The sequence below is a fragment of the Jatropha curcas genome, chromosome 6, assembly GCF_041381405.1.
Source record: "Jatropha curcas cultivar XTBG-Jc1 chromosome 6, XTBG_Jcur_1.0, whole genome shotgun sequence".
In the NCBI taxonomy this organism is placed as follows: Eukaryota; Viridiplantae; Streptophyta; class Magnoliopsida; order Malpighiales; family Euphorbiaceae; genus Jatropha; species Jatropha curcas.
The window spans coordinates 25,810,267-25,823,547 of NC_143156.1; the positions used below are offsets into that span (position 1 = coordinate 25,810,267).

The 13,281-nt window shown below is 31.9% G+C and overlaps 1 protein-coding gene and 1 long non-coding RNA gene across 3 annotated transcripts; one reads left to right on the forward strand and one right to left on the reverse strand.

Annotated features, from left to right (window-relative positions):
* Positions 1-1,006: 1,006 nt before the first annotated feature.
* LOC149495808 (uncharacterized) lies at positions 1,007-4,038 on the forward strand. The gene is made up of 2 exons (XR_016321310.1): positions 1,007-1,281; positions 3,770-4,038. It is a non-coding gene; the product is annotated as an uncharacterized LOC149495808 (long non-coding RNA).
* A 1,244-nt stretch (positions 4,039-5,282) lies between these two features.
* Positions 5,283-8,620, reverse strand: LOC105650919 (uncharacterized protein At4g26485). Of its 2 annotated transcripts, none has more exons than XM_089723551.1 (3): positions 7,880-8,620; positions 7,161-7,359; positions 5,283-6,229 (listed from the first exon to the last, which is right to left on the reverse strand). In XM_089723551.1, the coding sequence occupies exons 1-3, from the start codon at positions 8,406-8,408 to the stop codon at positions 5,944-5,946; spliced, it is 1,014 nt and encodes a 337-aa protein (XP_089579677.1). In that variant the 5' UTR covers positions 8,409-8,620; the 3' UTR covers positions 5,283-5,943. The 2 variants fall into 2 exon arrangements, with proteins under 2 accessions (XP_089579677.1, XP_089579676.1); XM_089723550.1 differs by having other exon boundaries at positions 5,283-6,271; positions 7,880-8,617.
* Positions 8,621-13,281: the final 4,661 nt, after the last annotated feature.

Sequence of the window (13,281 nt, forward strand, 5' to 3'; positions counted from 1 at the left end):
AATTAGACTTGGGCCATATTTGATTGATGAAATGTAATAAAAAATTTTTTTTCAAATAAAATAAACTTTTAAGCAAAAGGTTATAAAAAAAAAAAAGTATGAAATAATATTTGGTTTGATATATAAATTAAAAAAAAAATTCTTATGTAAATTATGTCTATGATGTCGTCTATTGACTAATGCAATAATGTAGCGCTGATTATATCATAATTTCATGCCATGAAAGATAAAATAAAAGGGTCAATTAATAAGCTATATTTTTTTGTGGGTCCCAATAATGAAATAATAAAAATTCTAAAAATTATGTTATATGACATAATTTTTAATTTTTTTTGGATTAATCTGAGTTTTAAAAATATTTTGATTCCTCAAAAAATAAAAAATTTAAATTTTCAACTCAGTACAAAGCACGTTTCTAGTGATTATTTTTAGCTCACAAATTGATTTTCATATCTTTAAAACGATTTTGATTACTTGAATATGAATAACATGTTTAAAATTAAAAACTTAAAATCTCAACACGCTTTAATACTCCTGAAACACCCTTAATTTTTATTTTCAAAACTTTTGAATTATTATTAAATCAAAAATCTGAATTTTCGACTGTCCGGACTGTAAATACTGTTTAATTCTAATATGAGCCCAAGTTTACGGAGTTGGGCTCAAGCCCAAAACATATTGTTAAATATTTGCCGAGTGGAGAATCTTTAGAAATTTTTAAGAGTAAATATGGAGCGCTAATTATTAAATTATTAAAAATGTATATGTATATGTGTGTGATTACTATATAAATTAATTATTCTAAACATCTAATATTATTATTATTATGACTATTTAGTAAATTGAGGAATTATTCTAGAACCTAACTAAAAGAGTCAAAATAAATCAAATCGGACTAGAAAATCTGCAAATTGAGCCAAATCATAGAATTAGACCAAACCGGTTCGAATCGAACCGGAATGGTCTAGAAGCTTTATAATTTTCCTTTCTTTTCTTTTCTGTTTTTTTCTTTTCTTCTTTTCTTTTCTTCTTCTTCCAGCAGGGTCGACCTCACCCCTCCCCTCTCCTCCTCTCGTTTTTCCGACCGCCTAAGACCAGCGCCTCCTCGCCGTCGACTCCTCGCCGTCGACTCCTTGTCGCAGCAACCCGACCTTCCTATCCCTTCTCTCCGTTTCCGCTTCTGGTGAGCGCAAGAATCACGGCAAGGCTGGGACTTCAACCCGATCGAGATAGCGTCTTCATCCTTCTCTCCGAGCGATTCCGGCGACTATTGCCGACAAGGTAAGCCAATTTTTGACCTTCTTCAGTAGAATTTATGAGTTCTTGCTGAATGATGAAGGATTTGATTTATGAATTAAGTTAGCGTTGGAACTAAATCCCTAGTTACTACTGTTCATGCAATTTTACTAAGGAGAATTTAATTCTTCAATCTAATTTAAGTTATAGAACAATCTACTGAATATATTAGCATGAATAAGGTGATTTATAATTTGGAATTCGGTATGGCATGAGAATGACAGGAGTAAGCTTCAATCCAAGGTATTTTATATATATATATATATATATATATATATATATATATGAAATTTGAGGAAACCTCAGATTTAATTGTAAATCTTAAGTACAAGCTGAAATTGATATGAAATTGGTAAGTATGTTTGGTTATTACAATTTTTCATTGAGGTGTTAAAACAAATTTGATATGACAGTAGCTAATCTAACCATTTGTTTAAGTTATTGCCTTAATATCAGATATAGGATATTATCAATTAAACTCTTGTTGAGAAAGGAGTTCATTGGCCGTAATGTACAGGCTATATTCAGAAATCTGATTTCTTTAGCTTGGCAGTGGCTAGTTGGTAAAATTTTATGACTTTTGCTAAATGAGTTTATATTAATGCTATATCTATTTATGATTCGTATTTGACATTGTTGTTGCTAAGGATTAAGGATGTGATTGACAAAGAAATGTGAACTATAATTTGGGATGACAATAAATTTAATTGAATGTTATTTCTTGCAGCAATAAAGTTGGATATTGGTTAATACGCAAGTTTCTTGACGAATATATAAATGAAGGAATTAGTTTATAGAAATTGAAGGGTTGAGTAAGAACCTGATTTTGTTTAGGATAGCCCAATATTGAGTGTTCCTATAAATTTTTGTAACGATTTGATGAAAATAAAGTTGTATATTAATTCTATAATAAGGAATGGAGTTAAGTAGTGTATAAATCATAAGTGTAAGTGGAAAACTTGAAGAGTTCTCATGGTGGCAGCAGCTGTGTGGCAAAATTGTTACTATTTGAGTTTAAGTAGGCCAAGATTAGATAGTTTGTCTCAATTAATAGTTAGCTAACTTTTCTGTAATAAATAGTAGAATTCTAGAATCGTCTAAATGGTTACCGAATTATTCAGCTCTGTAAATTGTAATATGATTAGAGACTGTTTAAGATTGTAAGTTGATGTTTAATTTGATGGGAACAAAGATATGATGTCTAGCTAAAGATTTTTAATAATATATTAAATTATGAGCTTAAACTTTTCTAAGGTATAGATTTGGCAAATAATGAGTTTAAGTTTTTTGAAAGTGAGTTTGTTGAGCAAAGAGTAACAAATGATAATCATTAATTATTGGTATTGCTATGTAAAGGAGGATGGACATTTGATTTGATTGATTGCCCGATGGATGGGCTTGTGGATTGAATGAATATATTGATATTATCTTAACAGGTAGATAGTCATATTTTTAGGGGAGGTTCTGCCGAAATTTCGCTAAAACTTAGTCTAGTTTTAATTAATAACATAATAAGTTTATTTAGAATAATTCTATAACTTAACACATAATAAATAGCGTGCTCTAATTATTTTACTATCATCATTATTTATTTAATTGTTTTCATTATTATTCATCAAATTATTCAATTATTTATTTATTTCCATTATTATAATTTATTTAATTGTTTGTTTATTCTTAATATTATTTATTTATTTATTTAATTGCACTTGAGAATGGTTGTCTAGTTGTGCATTGCATTACGTTGTCCAACTGATCAATATGTCTGCACTTAATTGCAATGTTTGATTAATTGTGTTGTGTTTATGCTATGCTTTGTTTGTGTGGAGTTGGGATGAAGTGGGTCACCATGGGTTTGTGAGACTGTTTCTGTTATACGGATTCTGATTCTGATTTCTGTTATATGGATCCTGATTCTGTTTCTGTTAGCCGGGTAAATGGGAGATCGGCGCCCCCGTGTGCACCTACTGTTACCGTTACTGTTAACCACAGGTTGGCTTCTTTATTCGGCGCACCGGATAATCTAGATTTGATCGCAGCCCGCAGGGTGGCCTCCTGTTGTGAGCGCTTGATGATCTAGATTTGATGGAGACGACTGGGTTGCCTCCTGTTGTTATGGAAAAGAAAAGAGAGAATGGAAGGAAAAATGAGAGGGCTGGTCAAGTGAGGATTAGACCGGTCGGCCAGTATGGGGGATCGGCTCCCTGGTGCACATGTGAGAGGATGAGCCATGTGGGAGGACGGCTCATCGGGGGTTCGGTGACTCCACTGACTAATTTCCACGTGATGTGATTACATGAAGATGTTAATAATTGTGAGTGCTGGTGATATGCCATTTGTGTGACTGGCTGTGTGAGCATATACCTAGTCGGATGACTAGGTTGATATATTTATACAATGGTGTGAATGCTTGTGTTGTGCAATAATTATTATTCATTAATAAACTCACATCTCTTTTGTTTAAATCTTTCAGGAAGTAGCATTTTCTAAATCCCAGCTATAACTCTGCTCTTCACTATAAAAAAAGAAATTCGCTAATTTTCGTATTGATCAATTAAATAGATAAATGTCCGAAGACTTATATGTATACATCCGTCAATGAACTCCGCAGTTATAGAATTTGTATACTTTTAAGTTGTGTATTATTATAGATGGAATAATTCTGTGAGCCTGTTTTATTAAATATAGTGTATTGTAAGCAGGGAAATTTGTAAATGTTTAAAATTATATTGAGATAGCAAATTTGTAGTGTTTCAGGCTTACTACGGGCCTCGGGGGCCTTAGGCTTACTACGGGCCTCGGGGTCCTTAAGCTTACCTGGGCTCTAGTGCCGGTCCGGCCCATGGAAATGGGTCGTGACAACTCCGATGTTGCCTAGTTTGATGTTCACAAAGATTAAGAAAAATTAGTTAATATAGTTAAAATTAGTTAATTTTTGTTTAGCTTTTTCAAAAATTATCCTTTATAATATTAAATGATGTATATACAATTAGAAATAGAAATGTACATTAAATAGGAGTATATTAAGAAATTATATAATAAATAATTTTTAAAAAAAAGAAATAGTGGGACGGACAAAAAAGAAAAGCAAAGGCATGTACATGTATTACAGAGGGAATATAACATAATTTTTTTATTAAACAATAATAATTCAATTCCATCAAAATAAATAACAAAACCCATAAATAGGGGTGAAATACAAATAATTTTATGGTTAGAAAGATTTAGAATAGCTATCAACTCTCGTTGGTCTTATGGGCGGTGTAAAGAGTAATAGATTTCAAATTTTTCAATCATTCCGACTAATGAAAACCACATAAAATTAATGAATTAAAAAGAAAGAAAAGAAAAAAGAAGACAAAGCTTTAGCTTAGCCAAAGAATGAAGAACACATGTCCATAGGAGGCTAATTCAAACTAGGTAGCATGTCTTTAGGGTTTGGCATTGTATGATCCCTTTCAAATTGGTTAACCAACTTCTATTACTTATGCTGTAATGTTTGAAAACAAGCACCATTAGATGATAATTATAATTCAATCATTTGATTTGGTAAACAACACTTATTATCATTATTATTATTTTTTATATAAAATTCATTTAAAAATTAGATCCCTTTTGATATTATTGCTTAAGAAATGACTTGCCTAACGCTTGTTTATCTTGACTTATATATATTCAAATTAGTAGAAATGATCAATCAAATCACACTTAATAGTAATTTTAACCATTCTTTTTCATGTATTTTAAAATTAAAAATTATAAGGACTTGAGATTGATACGAGTTTTTGGTATTTACACAACCTATATATGGTATTTGGCTGAATAGATTTATATAATTATAATATGCGGAGCAAAATAGATTAACTGTTTGAGAATAAATTTTTAAAATGTAATTTGAAAGTCTCATTAAGCTTGCAAGCGTTGTTCCTTTCTGAATTCTGACTGACAAGTATATTCAACTGAAAATGCAAATAAAACTCTTGAAATGTCGAAATTCCATACCAATGAACTCTTTGTATTCAGGACTATAAAAAGGAAAACATGAAACCATCACCACCTCTTCAATCCATTCTTAACGACATTAACTCTCTATTTGTAAATTTAAACTCAAGCACCAAATGTAATCTCTAACAGTTGATTGCAACTCTACGATTCTTGGCAATAAACTCAGGAAATTACTTAAACTCATGTCTCACTGCACATTGCATTATATTAAAAAATTCTGACACACTCGGAGGTGTGTCCAACATGTAAAAAACGCATATCAGGCTCGTGTCCGTGCTCCCTACCTTAGTCTGGACTAGAACTTATGTCCCCGACTCATCAGTGGCGATGGGGAGAGGAAGCGCTTAGCTCTGCCCACTCAATTTTCATAACATCGAATTACTTGCACCGTTGGCAATTCAGCATAATTTGACTAAAGGCATAAATCCAGGTTGACTACAGACCTTCTAGCTAAGCAGTTTCCAAATGCAGATCCTTGCCAACCCCAAAGGTTTCAGCGAAAGTGCACAAGATTTACAACCTTAAACTATGTGATGCAATTTTTAACATTCAGATTTCAGGGTGCAAGTAACTGTAGAAAAGGTAGCTTTATAAACATATGAAGGCACCAGTTGCATAATAGGCACTTCCAATGAAGAATTTCTACTTGAGTTCTGGCACTTCCGACTTGCTATGTTGCGGGAATTTCGGCAAGCATTTGAGCTTGAACTTGTAAGTACTGCAATGGCCGAGTGGAAAGGGGGCATCGGATAGTTTCCCATGAGCTCTCTTGTTCTTATACCCTGGATAATCATTCTTGTTGAAGGGAACAGTCTTGTACATAACAAGGCCCAGCTTCTCTGCTGTCTTAACTAAATCCCATTTGTCATAAGGATCACCTTCCTTGTGTGTTACATGAATCTCGCCATTATCCCCCTTCAAAAGCGCTCTGGAATTGGATAGAAAACCCTTTATCAATCCCTTGTTCAACCTATTTCAATACCACCAAAAATGCTTCCATAATGATTCTAGTTACAAAAAATTCCAAAATAAGCATTCATCTCTTCAGACATGCATAAATACACTTAAAATAGATGGCTAAATCCATAGTATCAATAACAAAAATTATGAATATTAGGTCCTAATTACAAGAAATGGGAAGTCCCCTGTTAGGAAAATGTACTTAAGATGTGGATATCCATGTTTTTATTCTTTTGCTTTCAAAGAAGTAAGCAAATGTTAGGATGCATTCGCAATACTATGCAATTTGATATTTATATGTACAAACTCAAAGGCATTTTAATGAAAAACAAACAATTATGAAACGTTTTGCTGAGGAAATCCCCTCGCTTTCTGGCATTGATGGAAAGAGAAATGACTTGAAATCCCTTTTCCACTTATTTCCTCTGCTATTATATATATATATATATATTCTTTTGGTTCATTGAACAAGCTACTACATAAAAGGGTAGCTTTATGTAGCTCTCCCACTCCCATCAATCCCTTTAATTTCATTCCTGCTGAAATTCAAACATAAGGCCTTGTGACAAAGATCATAGTAAGGAACATATATCAATCTCAACTTGCAATTGAGAAATCATTTTCCAATACATCATCTTACAGATTGACTTAAGTACAACAAAAAGGCATGGTGCCAAGTCGCCACCATTAAGCCATAACAAGCAAGCAGTAGAAATGAAAGGAAACAACCAAGCCTTAGTCTCAAATTAGTAGAGGTGGGCTATATGAATCTTTTGTTTCAAATATTCGCTCTAATTAAATTAATATCAATGCACATTATGGATCAGTCAAACACACATTCTGAATCCTTTGATTAAAGGAAAGAGAATACAAGAGAGGAAAAAAAAAAAATACTTAACTGAATTTGGCGATAGCTACCCTCATGGTAGAGGAAACCAACATGAGGGAAATTGTACACAATTCTATCAAATCTCTGAGTCCTCAAGAAGAAATGTTGGCTCATTTCCTTCGCATCAACTCCGTATAATACCAAACATCCCCTCTCTTCTAGTTCCCTCACATTTGCCACTCCATTCCTGTACTTCTTCTTTATGTTCTCTGCGTCACATAAATTAATCGATCAAATTTCAAATCTTTTCACAAAAAAAAAAAAAAATAAAAATAAAAGCCCATTAATAAAGTCAAGTAAGAAAATAAAAACATAAAAGTGGGCATATAAAAATCCCCAAAAAAAAAACCATCACCATGGATCTGTAAATGATCTCTGAGTCATAAGTAAATCAATTAATCAAATTTCAAAATTTTATCCAAAAACCAAGAACCCATTAATATATTCAAATAAAGAAAATAAAAAAAAGTACCATGTGATCATGCCAATAATCCAAAAAAAAAAAGAACCCACTAATATGCATTTTCTACTCCATTTCTGCACTTCTTCTCTATGTTCTCTGTCTCATACATAATTAATTCATTGATTGAAAAAATTCTATATCTCTTCAGTTTTCACAAAAAGAATAAAACCCATTAACAAATTAAAATAAACAAATGCAAGTGGGTTTTTGAATAATGACAAAAAATTTAAAGAAACCACATTAACATGCAAGTACAAAGGACTAACCTTCAGTATCAATAGTAGTGGCAACCATATTGTGAGCGGAACCAAAAGCCCTAGCCAACGATAGAGAGAAGGAGAAGTCTCCTTCTCCGACCAACAACATCGTGTGCCTTGACGAGTAGTGTCCTCTCCATTTCTCTGGTTGTTCTTCTTCTTTATCTTCGTCATAATCTGTGTCTTCATCATCATCATCATTATATGTGACTTCTTCTTCTAAGAATATTTTTTTATATGATTCTTTTGCCTTAACATGCAAGTACAAAGGAGTAACCTTCAGTATCAATAATAGTGGCAACCATATTGCTAGCTGAACCAAAAGCCCTAGCCAACGAAAGAGAGAAGGAGAGAGAGAAGGAGAAGTCTCCTTCTCCGACCAACAACATCCTGTGCCTTGACGAGTAGTGTCCTCTCCATTTCTCTGGTTGTTCTTCTTCTTTATCTTCGTCATAATCTGTGTCTTCATCGCATCATCATTATATGTGACTTCTTCTTCTAATAATATTTTTTTATATGATTCTTTTGCCTTAACCATTGGGCTTGATTATTCTGAGATCACAGTGAGAACCCTCTACTCTCTGTCTCCATATCCATCTCTAGGCTTTTTTTTTTTTTTTTTTGGCAGAGGCTTTTAATCTTTCTTTTTAAAGTCTTGAAGCTGCTTTAGACCGAAAAAAAATATTCTGAAGCTGCTGTCTCCATCTCTAGGCTTTTTTTTTGGGCAGAGGCTATTTAATCTTTCTTTTTTAAAGTCCTGAAGCTGCTTTATTCGAAAGAAAAAATTCTGAAGCTGCTCCAATGAAAACGGAGAAAAGTGGAAAGGTTTTAGGGAGTTGGTGGCAATAATAACTCTAAAGCCTTGTTTGTTTGTAACAAATAAAATGAAAATGTATAGTGGAAATGGTTTTTATATGAAAATTAAATTATAAATAAATTTCATATTAAAAGAAAATTATGTGGCTTAGATATGAAAATCAATTAAACTAATTTCAATATAATTAATAGGTGTCGAAATGAGCGGTTTGACTATATTAAAATATTATTTCTATTATTATAATGTTCAATATTGACAAAATATGAAATTTCTCTTTAATATTTAATAAAATACGATTAGTATAAAGAAACTGACAGCTTAATGGATGAAATCGAGAGTTTCATTCTTATGAATAAAATAAACACCTACTAAAAATATTCATTAAAAGTGTTTTGCTATGAAGGTAAGGATTAGAGATGGAAGTAGAATGAGTGTTCTAAGATATCTACTCAGCTCTGATTTGTTTAATGAAAATACTAATGGTTATAAATAGATTTGGAATGGTTACATATATATCGTGAAATTACTATTTATAATGTATACAGATAGGCATTGTAACGCTCCATTTTTCTGTGTCTGAAATAGTAAGTTACCTGTGACAACCTACTGAATCGAGTCGTTGCATAGAGTCGATTCGGGCTGACCCAAAACCCGGTTCGAGCCATTAGAGTCCAGAGTGGGGTAGAATGGGATGTAACTGAAATAATGAAAAGAAGTGGACTTACTTGAATGAAGCAAAAAGATCAAAGTAGAAGGATTAGGACTTACTTGCACTAAAAGCTCAAGTTTAGGTATTAAGTTGTAACCTATTGACAATTGAGGTACCATTTGGTAATTTTTCACATAAAATCAATGATATTTTGGAGCCTACCCGAGACTTCCATTTCACTTTCCCATTTTCATCTTTATCTTCTTCATCTCCTTTACTCACCTTCTTTCGCCACCTTCTTCATCTTGATCTTCATCAAATTTAAATGGTATTCAAGCATTAAATTCAACCTCTATTTTATCCAAGTAAATAGAATTTCTTGAAGCTCTATTTTATTCAACCTCTAATTTAGTGATATTTTAGATTATTTATAAGAGTTCTGATGTATAGGAGAGGTGAGCTCAAAGGTAGAAGAAAAAGGAAGCTAAGAAGAAGATTTCAAGCTTTTGAAGTGAAGTTTGATATCTCTTTTAGTTTAACAAATTTCCTTGCATGAGAACTTGTGTAGTGTGTTGATAATGAGAAGATATGTTGTTGAATTTTGAGTAAGAGGTCTGGAAATGGCAAGAAAACGTGGGATGTAATGCAGAAATGAAGTAGATATTGAGTTTATGCTGAATAGATTTGTTGGAAAACTGATCAGTAACTTCACCCTAATTTTGACCCTGTTTAACGATGGAATTAGGAAGTGGTCTAGAAGATTTATTTGTTCCTCTATGTGTTATCTTTCTATAAGTTTTTGAATCACCTAAATCGGAGTTATAAATTGAGAGATATGACCAAAATAGTACAGACTGCGCAGGCTGGAAATACGACTCGCGCTCGCGAATTTCATGTCGCGCTCGCGAATTATGCCTGTAAACTCTCTGACTCTCTTGTGTGCTTCTCGCACTCGCGAATTTTCATGTTGCGCTTGCGACTTGTGTTTTGATGCCTTTTGGATCTCTTTTTCTATGAAATTGTATTCCTTTGCTCAAATGGTATTACTACAATCACTTTAAAACAAAAAGACAACACAAGCAAATGTATAATGGCATGCAATCATGCAAATGATGTGAAACTAACATAACACAGGTTGCCTACTTTGCAAGGCTATCAGCATACAGGTAAACAGTATGGTTTATGAATGTTAGGACGCATTTAATATGTTTTTGTTTTGTACTATTGACATACCGATAATATGCTCCATTGAGGTTAGGTAGAAACCACGTAGATAAGGCTATGTCGCGACATATGATAGCAGATCTGCGCCCCATACAGTTTGGTACTCCGGCTACAGGCCGTTGAGTGGATATGATTATATATGGGCCATAACAGCCCAGTTATACAGTATTCATCCAGTTTCATACAGTTTTTCTTATCACTTTGGTTTCACTATAACCTTATGGAGCTAGACAATTATATTGACTAAAAATTGCTTACATGTTTATTTATCCATATGTGATTACATGTTTATTTATACATATGTATGTGCTTACATGTTTCTTTATTCGTTGAGATATCCACTGAGTTTTAATAAAAGTTGCAGAATTCATACAGCATAAGGAACATCAGGTAAGAAGTATAATGTTATGTGTGCTTACAAGTTTATTTATTTAGTTCTTATGGAGCCATACAATTATGAGATTTTCTTATTTATAACTTATACGATGTTGACTAAAAAGTACATAAGTCATACAGCATAATGAACGGCAAGTAAGATAATGAAAACATAATTTTATGTGTGTTTACATGTTTATTTATTTAATTCATACAACATAATAAACAGCAGGTAAGATCATGAAAATATCATGATATATGTGATTAAATGTTTATGTACAGGAGTTATGATATAAGTAGAACTAAATTATTTATGTTATGAATTAGAAGTTTATTCTTTGTTATAAATGTAAATTTATGTTGAAATTTAATGATTCTATGATTATCAATGATTTTATGAAATTTGTAGTTTAAGTAAGTTGCCATCGCAATTTTGGTAAGTATGTGAATTATGAGCACCATTGAGTTTTATACTCAGCGCGTCGATTTTTATCACGCGTAGGTTGAAGATCATGGTTGCTACTTGAAGATTTGAAGAGTACTATCAAAGCAGAAGTGACTAATTTGATAGTAGTAGATTGAGAGTTGTATCATTAAGAATTAGGACATGTATAATTATTACATTTTTTTTTAGAACTTATGTGATTGGAAATATAATTGAAGCATGTAATTATTTTGGCGTAAGTATTGGGATATAAAAAGAATACTTATGAAATGATTGAATATGAAATATGTTAAAATAGTTGGAATGATTAGTTCATGAAGACTTGATATATATAATGACTGCAAATCATTGCTGGATATTAAATACTATTGAGGATTTATACAGTTATGAATATATATAAAGTGTTATTGTGTTATGATGATTATTTGGAGATGGTGGAAGTTTGGAGTTTAATTGGGAGTGTTGTGTATTCATATTTAGCACACAGGATGATATCAGCATGGCAGGACATAAGTTCAACCAGATTGTAGCGCCTCGGCTCGGTTCATTCGGATTAATGGGTGGACCGGGAAGGGATGTTACAGACACAAATATAACCTTTGGTTACTCATTGCCTATTATTCATGATATTAAACAGAATTAGTCACGAGTATCGCAATATTCTATTACTATTAGTGAATATGTATTTAAATAAGTTTAAAATTTGTGGAGCTTAATCTATATAAATAGTAGTTTAAACATATTTGAGATGCATAATAATAGAAAATTTTCTAATTGAATTTAGATAAATGTACTTAAAATTCTAAATGATTATAAGTACGAATAGTTTGAAATTTATAGATATCCACCCACTTCTATCCATTTAAAGGATATATCAAAACCTTGGTGTTTTAAGCTCTTGAGTATCATTGTCAATCAAAGCCCTAATTGCAATTAAGATGCGATTGCAGCAGAAAATCATAATTGAGGTAAAACTGACGTAAAAAATAAAATAGAATGAAATTGTAAAACAATGCAAAATTCAGGATATTTTAATAAGAAAAATTATGATTTTATGTCTGTTCTTTTATCATATATACAACATTGCCCTTATACTTTAATATTACATAATTGGTTAACCAACTTCTATTACTAACGCTTTAATGTTTGAAAACAAGCACCATTAGATGATAATTATAATTCAATCATTTGATTTGGTAAACAACACTTATTATCATTATTATTATTTTAATATAAAATTCATTTAAAAATTAGATCCCTTTTGATATTATTGCTTAAGAAATGACTTGCCCGATGCTTGTTTATCTTGACTTATATATATTCAAATGAGTAAAAATGACCAATCAAATCACACTTAATGGTAATTTTAACTATTTTTTTATATATTTTAAAATTAAAAATTATAAGGACTTGAGATTGATATGAGTTTTTGGTATTTACACAACTTAACCTATATAATTATAATATGCGGAGCAAAATAGATTAACTGTTTGAGAATACATTTTTAATATGTAACTTGAAAGTCTCATTAAGCTTGCAAGCGTTGTTCCTTTCTGAATTCTGACTAGCAAGTATATTCAAATGAAAATCCAAATAAAACTCTTGAATGCCAAAATTCCATACCAATGAACTCTTTGTATTCAGGACTATAAAAAGGAAAACATGAAACCATCACCACCCCTTCAATCCATTCTTAACGACAGTAACTCTCTATTTGTAAATTTCAACTCAACCACCAAATGTAATCTCTAACAGTTAATTGCAACTTTACGATTCTTGGCAATAAACTCTGGAAATTACCTAAACTCGTGTCCCACTGCACATTGCATTATATTAAAAAATTCCGACACACTCGGAGGTGTGTCCAACATTTAAAAAACGCATATCAGGCTCGTGTCCGT

Bases quoted from the DNA above. Each gene is read 5' to 3' on its own strand.
- LOC105650919 (XM_089723550.1), bottom strand. From the start codon at position 8,408: ATGGTTAAGGCAAAAGAATCATATAAAAAAATATTATTAGAAGAAGAA. The intron at 7,360-7,879 runs GTTAGTCCTTTG...TATGTGACGCAG, and splicing joins CACTACTATTGATACTGAAG to AGAACATAAAGAAGAAGTAC. The intron at 6,272-7,160 runs GTTAAGTATTTT...GTATTGAAATAG, and splicing joins GGTAGCTATCGCCAAATTCA to GTTGAACAAGGGATTGATAA.